The following is a 16,009-nucleotide window of genomic DNA, read 5'->3' as shown; positions in this document are numbered from 1 at the left end:
TTGCTTCTATCAAAAAAGTTACTGTCAAGTATCATGTACTACTTTAATCTTGTAAATTCTTCAACAAAACACACTCATCTTAATTTTTTTTTCTCAAATTTCAAACTCATAACAAAATTGAGCTTCAAGCCATTAAACCAGTTGACTATTGCTAAAGGTCTTCATGTTCTGCTAGTCATATGTATCCACCTTCAGTCCCAAATAAGCTGACCGTGACATTTCCCATTTCCTGTTCTTCTGATATGATTTATTACCCAAAGTATCTTATAACACCAGCAGTCTAACAGCTTTCTATCATCTTTTGAAATTCTACCCCTCTTCCAATGATTCCCCCTTCACCCTGAGCCCATCAAAGGGTGCCAGAGGATAGAAGTTATTGAACTAGAGGAAGAGTTCTTTCCCCAATGGCTCCAGTCTAAATACTGCTCATGTGGAGATCATCAGTTAAGGGAATCCCTTCACACAATGGCTGCCGTCAGACTCTCACTTGAACAGAGCTAGCTAGTAAAACAGACGCCCACCAAGCCTTACCACCTGCCCTGATAATTAAGCACTGACACAGATTAGGACTTATCATTTGCACTCTACAATCACTGAGCCTTTCCATCCACAATGCTATTTTTCATTCTGATGTACATTATCTCCCCTAACTAAAATATAAGTTCTTTGAGAGCAGAAACTTTTTCTGTTTGTATTCTCCACACTTAGCACAATGCTAGACAGTCAGCACTTAGTAAATAAAATGCTACTTATTCCATAAAGTTTTCACCCTAGCCATGCATCATCTTTCTCCTTCCAAATAAATATAGCACTTTATATCTTATGTGATAAACTGTAGTTTATCAAGAAATTAATGAATATATAAATATATTGTACTATGCCATATATATATTTATGTAGGTATGTATGTTTTCTCATCATCCTAGATTATATAGGTCAGGAAATAGGTCTTACTTATTTCTGTATCTTATATGTTTTATAAATAGGTGAATCAATTAAAGCTCACTTTACCTGCAAAATCTTTCCTAAAAGCAAAGCACTCAACTAGTAAGTCAAACATTTATCAAATCTCCATTGTTGTTCAGTCCTTCAGTTGTATTTGACTCTTTATGAGTTTTTTACGCACAGATACGAGGGTGGTTTCCAGTGTGTCCCTAGTTTATAGTTGAGAAACTAAGGCAAATAGGGGTTAAGTGATTTGCCTAGGGTCACATAGCTAATAGGTGTCCGAAGATGGATTTGAACTCCAGCTTAACTGATTCTAAGCCCAGTGTTCTATCCACTAAGCCACTAACTTTATTAGAATGATTATAATTAAAATACACTACAAGATATAAAATATATTCTACTATATAAAATATGCCATGAGATATTAAAAATTATGAACACAAAATAAATAGCAAATAATGTAGAGATCAGGTATGTATTACAGCAGAATAAGCGCTGGATCTAGAGTCAGGAGACTTTGTATTGAATACTGACATACTTATTAGCTGTAACACTTACTATCTCTGACTTTTCATTTCTTTATTTTTAAAATGAGAGTTGTACAAGTACTATATACATTACAGGAGCAATGTGAGGAAAGTACTTTATCAACCTCTTTTTGAATTATTTGAGTTATGTACAGAGCACACAAAATTGTGTATAGAGCACAAAAACATTATAAACTATTATGTCTCCTCTCAATCATACAGATCAGTAGTAAGGGAGATAAGTATGCACAAAAAAAATGTTAAAACATGGTATCCCAAAAGTCTTGGTCTCAACTCTATGTAATATACAGAGTATGGAAGTTCTCTATATCATTTCAGAGGGAGAAGAAATGACTATTGGTTAGGAAACTCAGAAAAAAAGATCATGGAAGAGATTATGCTCAGTCAATGTCAGCAATACAGGTTCTTATAGTATCTAAACACATTCCATTCTCATATTCACGATATTTACTTCTTTCTATTTCAAAATATGTCTGCTACAGTGTGGGAGATAGGATTAATTGATGTCCCACAGTTAGGAGCAATCTGTACCAAAAATAATGGTCCTATACTACCCATCACACAATAATTATGTGACTTCAAGCAAGCCAGAGCTGGGAGTCAATAACCCTGTGTCTAGTTTCAGTTCTACCACTAATCAAGTCTGTGGTCTTGGGCAAAACATTAAACCCTTCTGGAATGGGCAAAATGGCTTCTGAAGTCTTTGATCCCTAACATTCTATGACTCTAAAAAAGGGCAAGATTCAGATGGCAAAGTAAAAACTGGGAATTCCAGAAGAGGGTAATCTATATGCAAAGGCAGAAAACTGAAATAATCAAGACATATTCTGAGAACAGTGAATAACAAGTTTCGCTGCGGTAGAAGGTTGAGATGAGAAAGTAGTAGAAGAATGAAAAGGTGAAATTGGGCCAAATTAAAGAGGCCTTGAATTTAACTGGAAAGTGTGGGCTTTATTCCCACAACCCTATATGAAGATTTATGATAGACAAAGACTAATCTGCCAGCAGTGTTTTGCAGGATTGTGGCATTGTGAACAGAGAGCTGGTCTCAGTGTGAGGAATCAATCAAGAAGCATTTATTAAAGTGCCTGGGATACAAAAGGAAAAAAAATGGAAGTCCTTGCCTTCAAGGATCTATTTTCTTTTCCTCCCTTCCTCCCTCCTTCCTTCCTTTCCTCTACTGATCTATTTTCAAGTTCCTAACCATTACCACCTATGTAACTCTGGAGAAGTCACTTAAATTCTCAGTGCCTCCAGAATGGAGGCTGAGCTGTTTGATAGAAAGGCTTTCCCAGACAGATTCACTATGTTTAGATGGCTCTCACCTCCTAAGTATGTTTCATATCCTATCCACCCTGGTATTTCTTTGCCATCTGCACTGCATAGTACATATAATGTGAAAGATAAGAGGAACACTGGAAAGCAAGAATCTGCATGATTTGGTGAAATGAAAGGGTCAAATCAAAGGCAACTACTCTTTGGAAAAATGTTGGAATTGGTTTGAAGAATAAGAAGAATTCAGTTTTAAGGCATGTTGAATTTGAAATACTAGTGAGACATAACACTATTATCTTGGATGTTCACCATATTTGGTGCATATTTATAAGCACGAGGAGTCAACTGTGATATGGGAGAAAGCACTAGATTTGGATTCAAAAGACTTGCTTCAAAGTCCCATTTCTATTCTAATCTGGTCTAAGGGTCTTTCTAGCTGTGTGATCCTGGGCAAATCACTTAACCTTAATTACAACTTGCCTCTCTTCTGTCTTAGAACTGATACTAAGACAGGAGATAAGGGTTAAAAAAAAGTCCCATTTCTGACACTGATGAGCTATGCAACTACAGACAAATCAATCTTTTTTCATTTTATTTCTTCACTTTTCACATGCCATTCTGTTCTAAACATCGTAGTGCAAATAGGGTGCATATCAGCCCTGCAAAGAAGATACAATGGTGAAGGTGGTAGATTGAGGTGGTAGGAGAAGTAAGGGAATGACTGAGTTTAGGGAATATAAACACGGAGGTATAAAGAGTTGCAAGGGCAGACAGCTACAGCCTGAGAGACACAGACTGGGACACAGGTTTGAGACAGAGACACTAAAGGGAAACAGACTGAGCCTTTTGAGTAGGAAGGGCACTTCTACAGACAAAGGTTAGGGCCAGCCAAGAATGGCTTGAAACTGACTAGAGGGCTGCTAGTCAGTTTCTCAGGTTCACAAAGGAAGAGTTCAGAGGAAGTATTAAGATTGTACTTCCTCCAAAATGGACACCTCCAATTCCCTTCACGACCCAAGAACAATGTTATTCCTTTCTCCCCTTCTCCCTCTCTCTTATCAATCAACTAATGAACTAGCCAAAGGTTTGATTAAATGACAAACAGGGTTTATTGATTTTTAGGGTTGACTGGAAGGGATGGAGGGGTACAAGGTAACTCTAACAGCCACCTAGGGAAAGCTTCAGGTAGGGGAGAGAGACAAGAATGTGAGACTGATATAGGACCTGCCTAACTCACCCCAAAGGGTTTTGTAGCCTATAGGATTAGGAAAGTTGGATACAATAATTCAAGAGATAATTTGTAACAAGGGTAAGCCCTATTTGACTACAGGGTAACTCTGTCTACCAAGTTTGAAAGCTAACCCGAAGATCCACCCTCCTTACAAAACCCCAAGAAATTTAGGAAGGGAAAATGATGATTGGGAATAAGGGAGGTTAGGGAGATCTAAAGGAAATAATTAAGCTAACAAATTTTAAGAAAAAAGCTGCAGAATATAAACCAGGTTTCAATCCAAAGAATAGAGCCCAGTTGACCCTTCTACTCTCATTGAGTCCCCCGGGTCAACTGACTCACCTCAGGATTCTAAACCCTTTTCCAACTGTCAGAAACTCTCCAGTAAGGCTTTGCAGGGCTGATATGCACCCTATTTGCACTACAACATAGAAGACATCCCAAAGTAATGCTTGAAAGGAAAATAACTGTAAAAATTACCACACCACACCCTATCACCTCCAAGATCAAATACAAAATCCTGTCATTCAAAGCTCTTTATAATGTACCTCCCTAGTACCTTTCCAGTCTTCTTATACTTTATTCCTACTTCTTCCCTCCTCCTTCTCCATATTCTGATCCAGTGACTCTGATGACCTGGCTATTCCATGAACAAAATGCTCCATCTCTTGCCTCTGAGTATTTTCTCTGGCTATCCCCTATGTGTAGAATGCTCTCCCTCCTCATCTCTGCCTACTGGCTTGCCTGGTTTCCTTTAAAGGTCCTTGCCTGGAACCTTTAGGTCCCAACTAAATCCTACCAGAAACCTTCTCCAACCCCTCTAATTTTTAGTGTCTACAATCTATTAATTGTTTCCAATTTATCCTGTAGATAACTTGTTTGTATATATTTGTTTGCATGTTCTCTTCTGCATTAGATTGTAAATTCCTTGAGGGCATAGAGCATCTTTTGCCTCTTTCTGTATTCCCAGAGCTTTACACAGTATCTGGCACGTTGTAGGCACTTTATAAATGTTTAATAATTGACACTGAAAAACATAGTTAAGGTTTTTTAAAATTCAAATTGCTTTAAGTCATAGTTAAATTTAACCACAACTGCTCTCACTATAATTTTTGGTATGTAAGATTTTTCTATACGCCAAATGTAGGAAAAAGTCTGGACCCTCTAAGGAACAATACTTATGTCAGCCAATAAGCATTTATTAAATGCTTTTTATGTGCCAGGCATTCTGCTAAGCTTTGGAGATACAAAGCAAGGCAAAAGAACCATCTCTACTCTTGAGGAGACCACATTTTAATAGTAGAGACATCTTGTCAAAAACTATCCATATGAATATATACAGTGTAAATGGAAGGTAATCGCAGAGGGAAGATTAGCAGTAGGGAGAACTGGGAAAGGCCTCCTGCAGAAGGTAAGAATTGACCTGAAAGAAGTCATGGAAGCTAGGAGGTAGAAACAAGGAGAGAAAATATTTGAGGTATGAGAGACATTCAGTCAAGAGGCATGGAATTGCTAAATGGAATGTCTTACGTGAGGAGTAGCATGGAGGCCATGGTAGTTCCACATTTTGTGTGAAAAAGAATAAATGTAAGAAAACTGGAAAAATATACCTAACAAGCAGTCATCTCACCTCTGCCTAAAGACTTCAATAGAGGGAATTTGCTGACCCTTGAGGTAGTCTCTTCCATTTGTGGACAAACCTAATTGGTAGGAACATTTTCCTCAGATCAGGCTCAAATGTGTCTTTGCAAGTTTCACTCATTGTTCCTCATTCTACTTCATTGAGTCCAGAATGACAAATGTAATCTCTTTTCTATGTCACAACCCTCACATAATTGAAGACAGTTATCATATCTCTCAGTAGTTTTCTCTTCAGACTAACATGCTTTATATCCATTCCATCATCTGACCAGTCCATTTTATCATCTATCCTGTTACTGCAAATGTATGGTAATATAAGTATATAGGGTTATTCATGGAGGACTATTACCTCTGATGTGAAGGCTTGCTGGGCCCTTTGCAGGGCTGATTATCCACCTCTGGTGTCTACTTTTTACCCAACTTTCATTTATGACTCCAAGAAGCTGTAGTATGCTCAGTGGCCACACTCTGGTAAAAACCGTCTCTGAGGGGAAATGACAGGCCTCAAAACCTTTGAGTTAGGAGTAGTATTTCCCCCAAACATGTGAAAATTTCCCCCTGTGAAATGAGTGGATCAGAGCAATTTGTTCCAGTGGCCATGAAGGCAACTGAAACAGGAGCTGTAGAATGCTTAGAGCTTGGTCAGACATCCAAGACCCTAAGATCATCTGCCAGATGTCCTGACTTTTGTCCTACCACTGAACTTCAATGACGCTGAAAGAGAGTGAGATTGATGACTCTGCCTCACTTAAATTCAATCTGCACACAAGTCAAGACATCATCCTGTAATGTCATTGTTCCTCTTAAGAAAAAAAGGGCAAACAACTCCCAACTCTATCCTCACCAGTCTTCTACCTCTTGCTCTAAACACAATAATCAAATAATACCTTCAGGAATAATTCCTTCAGGGGTTGTCCCTCGAATGGGGAATGGTTGAACAAATTGTGGTATATGATGGTGGTGGAATACTATTGTGCTGTAAGGAATAATGATCTGGAGGATTTCTATATGAACTGGGATAACCTCAATGAACTTATACAGAGTGAAATGTGCAGAACCAGGAGAACATTGTACACAGAAAGTAAAACATTGTGGAACAATCCAATTTACTTAATGGACTTTGCTACTAGAAGCAATGCAACAAACCAGGACACTCCTGAAGGATTTACAGGAAAGAATACTAACCACAATTGAGAGAAATAACTATAGGAGTAGAAATGCAAAAGGAAAACATATGACATCATTTATCACATGTATATATGGGTATGTAATTTGGGGTATAGGCTTTAAAAAATCACTCTATAGCAAAAATGAATAATATGGAAATAGGTATCAAATTATAACATTTGTACAACCCAGTAGAATTGCTTGTCAGCTCTAGGAGGGGGGAAGGAAGAGGGGAAGAAAAGAAAATGAATTATGGAAACATGGAAAAATATTTTAAAATTAAAATTTAAAAATAAATAAATAAAACCTAACTTTATGTTACTCTAAAAAAGGAATAATTCCTTCAGGAAAGAGTAAGTCAGCTGATTGCACTATGGATCAACTCACCATCCCTGTAATTCATCAGACTAAAACCTGCCTTCCTGCCTACCATTTCCCTACACATTGTCTCCTCTATTAGTTTAGAATGCTCCTTCAGGATAGAACTGTCTCAATGTTTATATTTGTAGATCTTGATAAATTATCAAAATGCCTAATACTGTTTAATAAATACTTTTCATTGACTCATTTGTGACCTAAAAACTATTCACTCTTCTAGGTTGCTCTTTACAAGATTTATCTAGTATACCGGTAAGTGTGGCACCCAGAAGTGAGCACAATGTTCTGGATAAGGTAGGGACCAGGGTAGAGTGAGTACAGTAGCACTATCACCTGCCTAATCTAATCCCACACACTATGTATTTCTTTTCTTTCTTTCTTTTTTTAAACCCTTATCTTCTGTCTTTGAATTGATTTGAATTGATACCAAATACTGAAGATCAATAAGAACTAGGCCACAGGAGTTAAGTGACTTGGCCAGAATCACACATCTAAAAATGTCAGAGACTAGATTTGAACCTAAGACCTTTGGTCTCCAGGCCTGGTTCTCTAATCACTGAGTCACCTAGCTTCTTTGCACTGTCTTTCTTGATGCAGCCTAGGATTGCATTACCTTTCTTGGCTGGTATATCATATGGTCATTTGTATTGAGCTTGCAGTACATTAAGTCCTTCAGAACTTCTTCATATGAGCTGCTATTTAGCCATGATATCTCCTCAATCTTGTACTCATGAAACTGATTTTTTAAAACGAAGTATAAAACTTTATACTTATCCCTACTAAATTTCACCTTGTCTGATCTGACCCAATGTTTAAACCTGTCAAGATCATGAATTTTATCAAGAGTGCTAACTATTTGCAAATTTGTCCTCTATGCTTTTGTTCCAAATTGGTGAATAAGATTTTAAACTGCATATGACCAAGCATAGATCCCTAGGGCATGCCACTAGAAACCTCCTAGCAAACTGAGAAAGCATTGTGCAATGGGAAGAATTCCAATCAGAAAGACTTAGGTTCAAATCATACAGCATGACTATGGTCAAGTCATTAAAATTCTATAAACCTCAGATTCCTCATCTGTAAAATATTGGTAATAATATACATAACTTGCAGGACTGCTGTATGGTCCAAATGAAATAAAATCTATAAAGTACTTTTCAAACTTTAAAGTACTATAGAATGTCAACCATTATCATTATAAACACTGTCTTTAATGAATATTCTGGTTTTAGTTGTCTAATAGGTTCCAAATCTACCTAACTTCTAATTAACTTGAAAGGTTGGCAAAGGCTTTGATAAAATCTAGGTAAACAGTACTTCCTTGATTGACCAGTTCAGTAACACTGTCAAGCACACAACTGAAGTCAGTCAGGTCTGGTATGTACTATTCCTTTTTTTTTTTTTAACTTTATTTTTTCCATGGTTGCATGATTTGTATTGTCTCCCTCCTCTTTTCCTCCTCACTCCTGGAGTTGACAAGCAATTCCACTGTGTTATATATGTATTATCACTCAAATCCTATTCCCATATTATTCATTTTCATAATAGAATAATCTTTTAAAACCAAAACCCCAAATCATTAGCATATACCCTTCCTGATGAAACCATGCTCACTCTCTGTGATCACCATATTCTTTTCTAAGCGTTCATAAACCATTCCTTTAATAATATACTGATGGACTCTGCAAAAATCCAAAGTTAAGCTCAGAAGGCTTTAGTTTAAAGACTTCGTTATGGTCCTTTTTTCTGTAATGGGAACACTATTTTCCCTTCTTCAAATTTATAGTATTTCTCCTTATGATTTTTGTGAGGTCACTGGCTCAGTGATAACATCTACCAGTTCTTTCAGTAACCAAGGACATAGTTTTATCTGGGCCAGGTGACAAACTCCAAGGCTGTTGGGGTCTTTCTTACTAATTCCATCTTTATTCTGTGGCAACGACTTCCTATTAACCACTTGTTTTATTCTTTTCAGGACAAAGAACATTCTCCTTGACAGAGGAAAGGGAAGCAAGAGATACTCTTCTCAACTGTCCTTGATTTTCATCCTAACCCAGAAGAGTAGTTATATTCCTTATTTGGGTCTCTTAAAAACAAAGGAATTCTATCTCTTTTTGTTAGACAGCTTTCCTTAGCCAAGTTCAGTTTGAAACTTAATATTCCTAAACCTGTTTCTAGAGGTCCATCCTGTTATTTGCACTTATTTTTTCTCTTCTGTACAAGTCTTTCAAAAATTCAAGTCATGGGGGGAGCTGGGTGGCTCAGTGGACTAGGAGCCAGGCCTAGAGATAGGAGGTCATAGGTGCAAATCTGGCCTCAGCCACTTCCTAGCTGTATGACCCTGTGGAAGTCACTTAACCCCCAATGCCTAGCCCTTACCATTCTTCTACCGTGGAATCAACACAGTATTTATTGATTCTAAGGCAGAAGGTGAGAGGTTTTTTAAAAAATTCAAGTCATGATGAATTCCCTCTTTAGGGAACTGATAAGCCTCTTCAGAGAATCCTTATTAGAATGGTTTCTAAATGAAGCTTCAGAATTTCAGTCTTGAATGATTGCCATCACTCCTGTGTTGACTTCCACAGTAGAAGTTTAGGTCATGAAAGTCTATTTATCCTTTTCTTGAACAATCCAACACTTGCTCTCCCCCAAACTAGGATATATGTAAGACTTTTCCCAGCCTTCCCTTTCCTCTTATCACAAATTCTATGTACTGGGATTCTATGATACTTCGTCAAAGCATCCCATCATTTCCACTTCATTGACCTGCAACTGAGGATCAAATTCAGAATATGATTTCTATATTTTGTTTCCCTTGTCTTTTTTTCTTTAAACTCTTACCTTCCATCTTAGAATCAATTCTGTGTATTGGTTCCAAGGCAGAAGAGCGGTATAGGTCAGGCAAAGGGGGTTAAGTGAGTTGCCCAGGGTCACAGAGCTAGGAAGTATCTAAGGCCACATTTGAATCCAGAACTTCCCATCTACAGGCCTGGTTCTCAATTCACTGAGTCACCTAGCCGTGTCCAATTCCCTTGTTTTTTGAAAGATAGAATTATCATTAAACCAAGTTGAGAAATAAACTGTCTCCCCACCTCTGTGGCTCGGTCACTGTCCTTTCATTGCTATTGTTTTAGTCTTCCATTAATATAAAAGGAAGCAAGCAGTTATTAAGTTCCTACTATATGCCAGGCACTCACTTTAAAACAACCGAAAAGAAATGTTTTAGCAGATTTTAAATAGTAGAATCTCCCATCGCTACTATATCACTGTCAGACCTGTGATGTTTATTCAATTCCTCAGTTATTCTTATCTTCTGGGTACTCCAATAAGAATATTGCTTCTGTTTCTGCCTCTAGTGAACATCACACACAAATGTGTTCCAGTATGTTTCCATCTTCTAGCTCTGGGATTTACTCTACCGCCTCTTCATCCCCACCCCTGTTTTTATATATCTTGTTCCCTTTTATATAAGGTACTTCTAGAGCTAAACATAACTGTAAGTGGTATCTCACAGAGTTTCTGTGATACTTATGCAGTAAAATTTTCCTCCTTTCATTCAAATTTACCTTGCTGATTGCCTTATGCATAGACATGTGAGACTATGAGTTTTTGTTTCCTATAAACTTCTAGACATCTCCACTGATCTCCTTTTTCCTACCCTCCCAGTCACTCTCTAATGCAAGAGTCAGGAAAACATGGCCCATAGGCCAAATCCAGCCTGCCCTCTGTTTTGGTACAGTGCAAGAGAAAAAAAATCATTTTTACATTTCTAAACAACTTTATTTAAAATTAAAGTATAAGCTTTCCTTTTAGCTGAAGAGTTCAGATTTGAGAGTTAAACAAGAAAGTGAATTAAACAATCATTTAGAAAAGAAGACTAATCACATGGCTGTAAACATTAAACAACTGGGGCGTAGCAAAAAAGCAAATATATCTTTATTCTAAATGTAAAAACCATCTTACTACATAGGTCCTATAAAAATAGGTAGCAGGCCAAATCTGGCCCATGGCCTACAATTTGCCAATCTTTGTTCTAATGTACCTACACTGGTGGAGATGTGTGTATGTATGTAAAATATTATGCATATATCTTTTCTGTTCATCTTTCATACTTATTGTATATATGTCATCTCATTCTTACTAATTTCAAGCTCCATTTGAAGGGGCTATATTTTTCTTCATCTTTAAATATGAAATATCCTTTGTACTTAATAAAAATGTGGAATTTAACTGAATTCTGTCAGTCAGTATTTCTTTTTCTAGCTATATAATCAAGGGCAGAGTTAAAAAACCCAAGATAATACTATACATCCTGACATTTTCCCTTAGATCTATTGATAATACACTCAGTCATCAAGGCTCAAATCAAATACTACCTTCTCTATAAAACAAGACATCATTTCCCCCTCCTTTATCTGTACCAAATATTTTATAGCATCTTCTCATGTTCCCTAATGAACTCTAGTAACCTTCAGATCATAGGAACTATTTCTTAGGTAGTTACTTTTTCACAGTAGCTAGTATGATGGTCTTAACAGTATCTTAAATCTGCATTGTATCAGAAGCATTTTCAAAGTCCTTTCAACTATATTGCCTCATTAAAACCTAATAACCCTGAGTAAGAGAGGCCACACGGCAAAGAGGACAGAGAGTTGGTGGCCTCAGTCAGGCAGACCTGGATTCAAGTCCTACCTCTAACAAATAAATTCCTGGTGCTTTAGGTAACTCCCTAAGTTATACAAAAGTTGCTGAATAGCATTATTAAAGTGAATTTCCTATACCAATGAAATCACAAATCCAGACCAAAAAATAAACAAACAACAAACAAAAGAATGACCCTGAGGTAGGCATTATCTCTTTCCTTGATCTTATAGAAGAGGAAACTAAGCTCAGAATCTTTTAAAAATATACCATAAAACTTCTTCATTTGTTGAAATGTTAAATTAATGTGCCTAAGAAGTTCTCAAAGGAGAATGGTAAAATCAGGTATATAGGATACTCCTGAGGAAATATAGGGTAGATGACCAATCATTAGGAGTTAATTTTTCAAAAATGTGACAAGTATGCCAATTACAGAGCTCATTTGTATATTTATAATCTGCAGAGCCCATTTATTTTTTTTTATTTTTTTAAACCCTTGTACTTCGGTGTATTGTCTCATAGGTGGAAGATTGGTAAGGGTGGGCAGTGGGGGTCAAGTGACTTGCCCAGGGTCACACAGCTGGGAAGTGGCTGAGGCCGGGTTTGAACTAGGACCTCCTGTCTCTAGGCCTGACTCTCACTCCACTGAGCTACCCCAGCTGCCCCATTTTTTTTTTTTTTTTGCAGAGCCCATTTATGAAAAAATGTGACTACTAAAATTCAGGAACATAACTACAGCAACAGGTGTTTAGCAAAGGAACTGTGCAAAGTCCCCTCTCCCTAGCCCACTTGTAATTTTAAAATGTAATAGTTTGCTAGCTATTTATCAAAATTATGCTTTCATGCTTTATAGAATTATTTTTATGTGAAATTCTAAGAAGAACTTTGAAACCACAATTTAAAATGTGTTTAAAAGTTTTTAAGTTTATCTCCCTTAAAAACTAAATGGTACACTGGAGCCTTCCCATAACACACTTCTCAAGACCTGAATTACAGGACATTGTGCAGAGAACATCATAGAGAAGTAAACATCAAATGGAATGGGTTCTACTCTTCCTATTTCAAATATCAAGAGGCAAACACTCCACAGAACATCTAATGTTTTTTATCTCCTGTGACTCCAGCAATGGCTGCCTAATAGTCCTCTCCTCCCTAAATAGAAAAAGATCAAAGATCATATACATTCTAAAAAAAAAATCACTATCAAAAGTAAATAAATGTGAGGATCCAATGTGGTATATGCTCTAATTAGCCTCCACTATACACAGTTTCTTTCTCTATAAGTTACTAATGTACTATGAACAATTCCATAAAAATAAAAAAAAAAAAGAAAAAGTCAAACTCTTTACCTTCCTGGGAGGCAATCTCCTGTGGCAAATCATCAATAAAATCTAAGGGCATCTCTATTGGCTCCTCAGATCCCAGAAGACTATGGTCTACAGTGAAACGCCCTTTCTTTTCCTCTCTCTCTTTCAGAATAACCTAAAAGCAAATACCAGTCTTCAGTTACTAATCAAACAAATATATATCTAGTGCCTAATATGTACACTATTTTTAAAATACAGAATGGAAAAGACTCAGCTTAATAGCAATTCATATAAAACAGATCTGGGTGTTTTTGTTGACCATTAAGCTCAATAGGAAAACAGAAACACAATCTGGTTACTAGAAAAGCAAATATAGTCCTAAGCTAAATTAAAAGAAGTAGAACTCTATTGTTTAGAGATCATATCTCAAAATCCAGTGTTCAGTTCCGGGAACCATATTTTAAGAAAGACACTGACAAACTGGAACATGCCCATAGGAGGATAATCATGATGAGAAGGGATAAGAAAATCATTTCATGTGAGAAATAGTTGAACAATAACATTTTATACATGTAAGACAACTTGGTTTTTAATAGCCACACTGTAAGGTACATAGAGGAACCACCATTAGTCCCATTTTATAGATGAGCAACATTATTTTCAGCAAAGTTATATGACTTGCCCATCATTATACAACTGCATTTGTATAAATGAGACTAAAACACAATCTAAAAGGAATTTTAGATCCAATGTTCAAACATTGTTTAGCATGAAGAATATACATCTTAAGAGTATGTTACAATATGGACTGAAGCTGTGAATTCATTGACACAGGGGACTTCCAAGCGAGGAAACTTCCTTTACCAAAGCTGGTTTGCACCCTCTCTGCAATTTCTACCCTCAGAGAAATTACTAGAAAACTAAGAAGTAAAACATCTTTCCTAGGGGTACAGAACCAGAAAGTGTGCAAAAGATGGGACTTAACCCCTGGGCTCTTCATAATTTCAAAGTGAGCTCACTATCTACAATGCCCCATTATTACCTCTCAGAACTATGGAAGCTGCCTTCAAATACCTGAAAGGATAGCATCTGAAAGAGGGCTTAGACTTCATTCTATGTGCATGAGAGGGCTGAACCAATGGTTGGACCAATGAGAAGAATTCAGAGGGAGGCACATTTCATATACTTTCTAACAATCAGATTTGTCCAACAATAGAACAAACACTTTTGAGAAGTCTTCTATAAGAACTATTAGTGCATATGTTAGATAAACATAAAATATATATGATACAGAAGTGACTCTTTCGTTGGGTGAGGAGCTAAGCTAAATGACCTAGGTTCCCTCTAACTTCAAGATTTATATAAATGTATGACATAGCACTGCACTAGAGATTTAGACCTAACAAGTTACATATACTTTAAAGATGGGACAATTTTAAAAGATTGACCACTAATTGAAACAAAAAATCTAAAGAAGTGGACTTGGAACTAGTTTAAAATGTGTTGACACTCTGAAATTGTATTGGTCAACAAAGGTTGTATATCATATGACATTCTTAAAATAGTAAAAGCCTCAAGAATCAGACATAAGAAATTTTCATACCTGAATTTATGTCCCAGCAGTGGCTGGTTATTTCTAATTAATTCATATTTAGACATGAAATATTAGCACGAATGTTCCATAAGTAGGATTAGTTAGTATTATGGTAGAATTCATTGTATTATAGGAAACGACAGGAAATTATAGGAAATGAATGCTTAATATTCTACCATTTAGTTAACGTTTTAGAAAGGAAAAACCAACTTTCCAGCATTTTACTCCCACAGGATTAAAGCCAGCTATTAAGATGATTTTCCCCAATCCGAAGTCAAAAGGCCAACACACAGAAGCAAATATCTAAGGAGAATACAAATATCAGTCAAAGGAGGCAGCTAGGTGGCTCAGTGGATTGAGAACCAGGCCTAGAGACGGGAGGTCCCAGGTTCAAATTTGGCCTCAGCCACTTCTTAGCTATGTGACCCTAGACAAGTCACTTAACCCCCATTGCCTAGCCCTTTACTACTCTTCTGCCTTGGAACCAATACACAGTATTGATTCTAAGAAAGAAGGTAAGGGTTTAAAAAAAAAATCAGTCAAAAACACTAATACCACTTGGTAATTTACCCCAAATGGATACTATAAATATTTCTGAGTATTAGTCCAAGAGGCAATATGGCCTGGTACTGGGGAGACTGGCCTTGGAGTCAGGAATCCCAGGGTTCATAGTTCTGCTTCAGCCCCATCCTAGCAGGTTACCAAAAGCAAATCACCTAACTGTTCAAAATCCTGGGCAACTCTCTAAGTTAAAAGTGAGCCGCTAACTTTTGGATAAGGGTTTCCATATTAAGAACTCTCTACACTGATGAAACCACAAATCTACACACACACAAAAAAAAAGTTTTGGTTTACCTTTTTAAGTGCTGTGGGTCGTTTAAGTTTTGCAATTTCTTTCTCTTTTCCTCTTTTTATTTTGGGGGAAGTAGTGTCCAAAGGGTTAAGAGGTGCCAAACAGGGTTGACTTTTGGTTAAAGACTTTCTGTTGGCAGAATCTTTAGACTGTAAAGGAACAGCACTGACCACTGAAAACAAACAAGGATATTAGTTTCACTACAGAACATTCCTGAAGCCAGTTTCACACGCTTTCAAAATTCCCAATGACATAACTACAAAAACAAGAACATCCTCTTCCTGTCAGGGAAAAAAGGCAGATAATGACAGTAGGAAGCAGCCTGACCCAATGACACTTTCATCCACCTTTATTATCCTTGTAAAGGATAAAACAAGACAAATGTTATTGGCTGGATGTCCCTAAGCCAATATGGCAACCCAGAAG

General features: G+C 36.9%; 1 protein-coding gene across 1 annotated transcript in view; it reads right to left on the bottom strand.

The window, feature by feature from the left end:
• Positions 1–16,009, bottom strand: part of SECISBP2L (SECIS binding protein 2 like) — a 72,087-nt gene that overhangs the window by 22,176 nt on the left and 33,902 nt on the right. Inside the window, exons 12-13 of the mRNA XM_044665186.1 lie at positions 15,586–15,755; positions 13,179–13,311 (exon numbers count right to left, since the gene is read on the bottom strand). Coding sequence (XP_044521121.1) covers positions 13,179–13,311; positions 15,586–15,755 — 303 coding nt within the window. The remainder of the gene's footprint in view (positions 1–13,178; positions 13,312–15,585; positions 15,756–16,009) is intronic.

This window comes from Gracilinanus agilis, chromosome 2 (assembly GCF_016433145.1).
Source record: "Gracilinanus agilis isolate LMUSP501 chromosome 2, AgileGrace, whole genome shotgun sequence".
Taxonomy (NCBI): Eukaryota; Metazoa; Chordata; class Mammalia; order Didelphimorphia; family Didelphidae; genus Gracilinanus; species Gracilinanus agilis.
The sequence above is the reverse complement of the archived record's forward strand: the minus strand, read 5'-3'. Positions and strand labels throughout refer to the sequence as shown.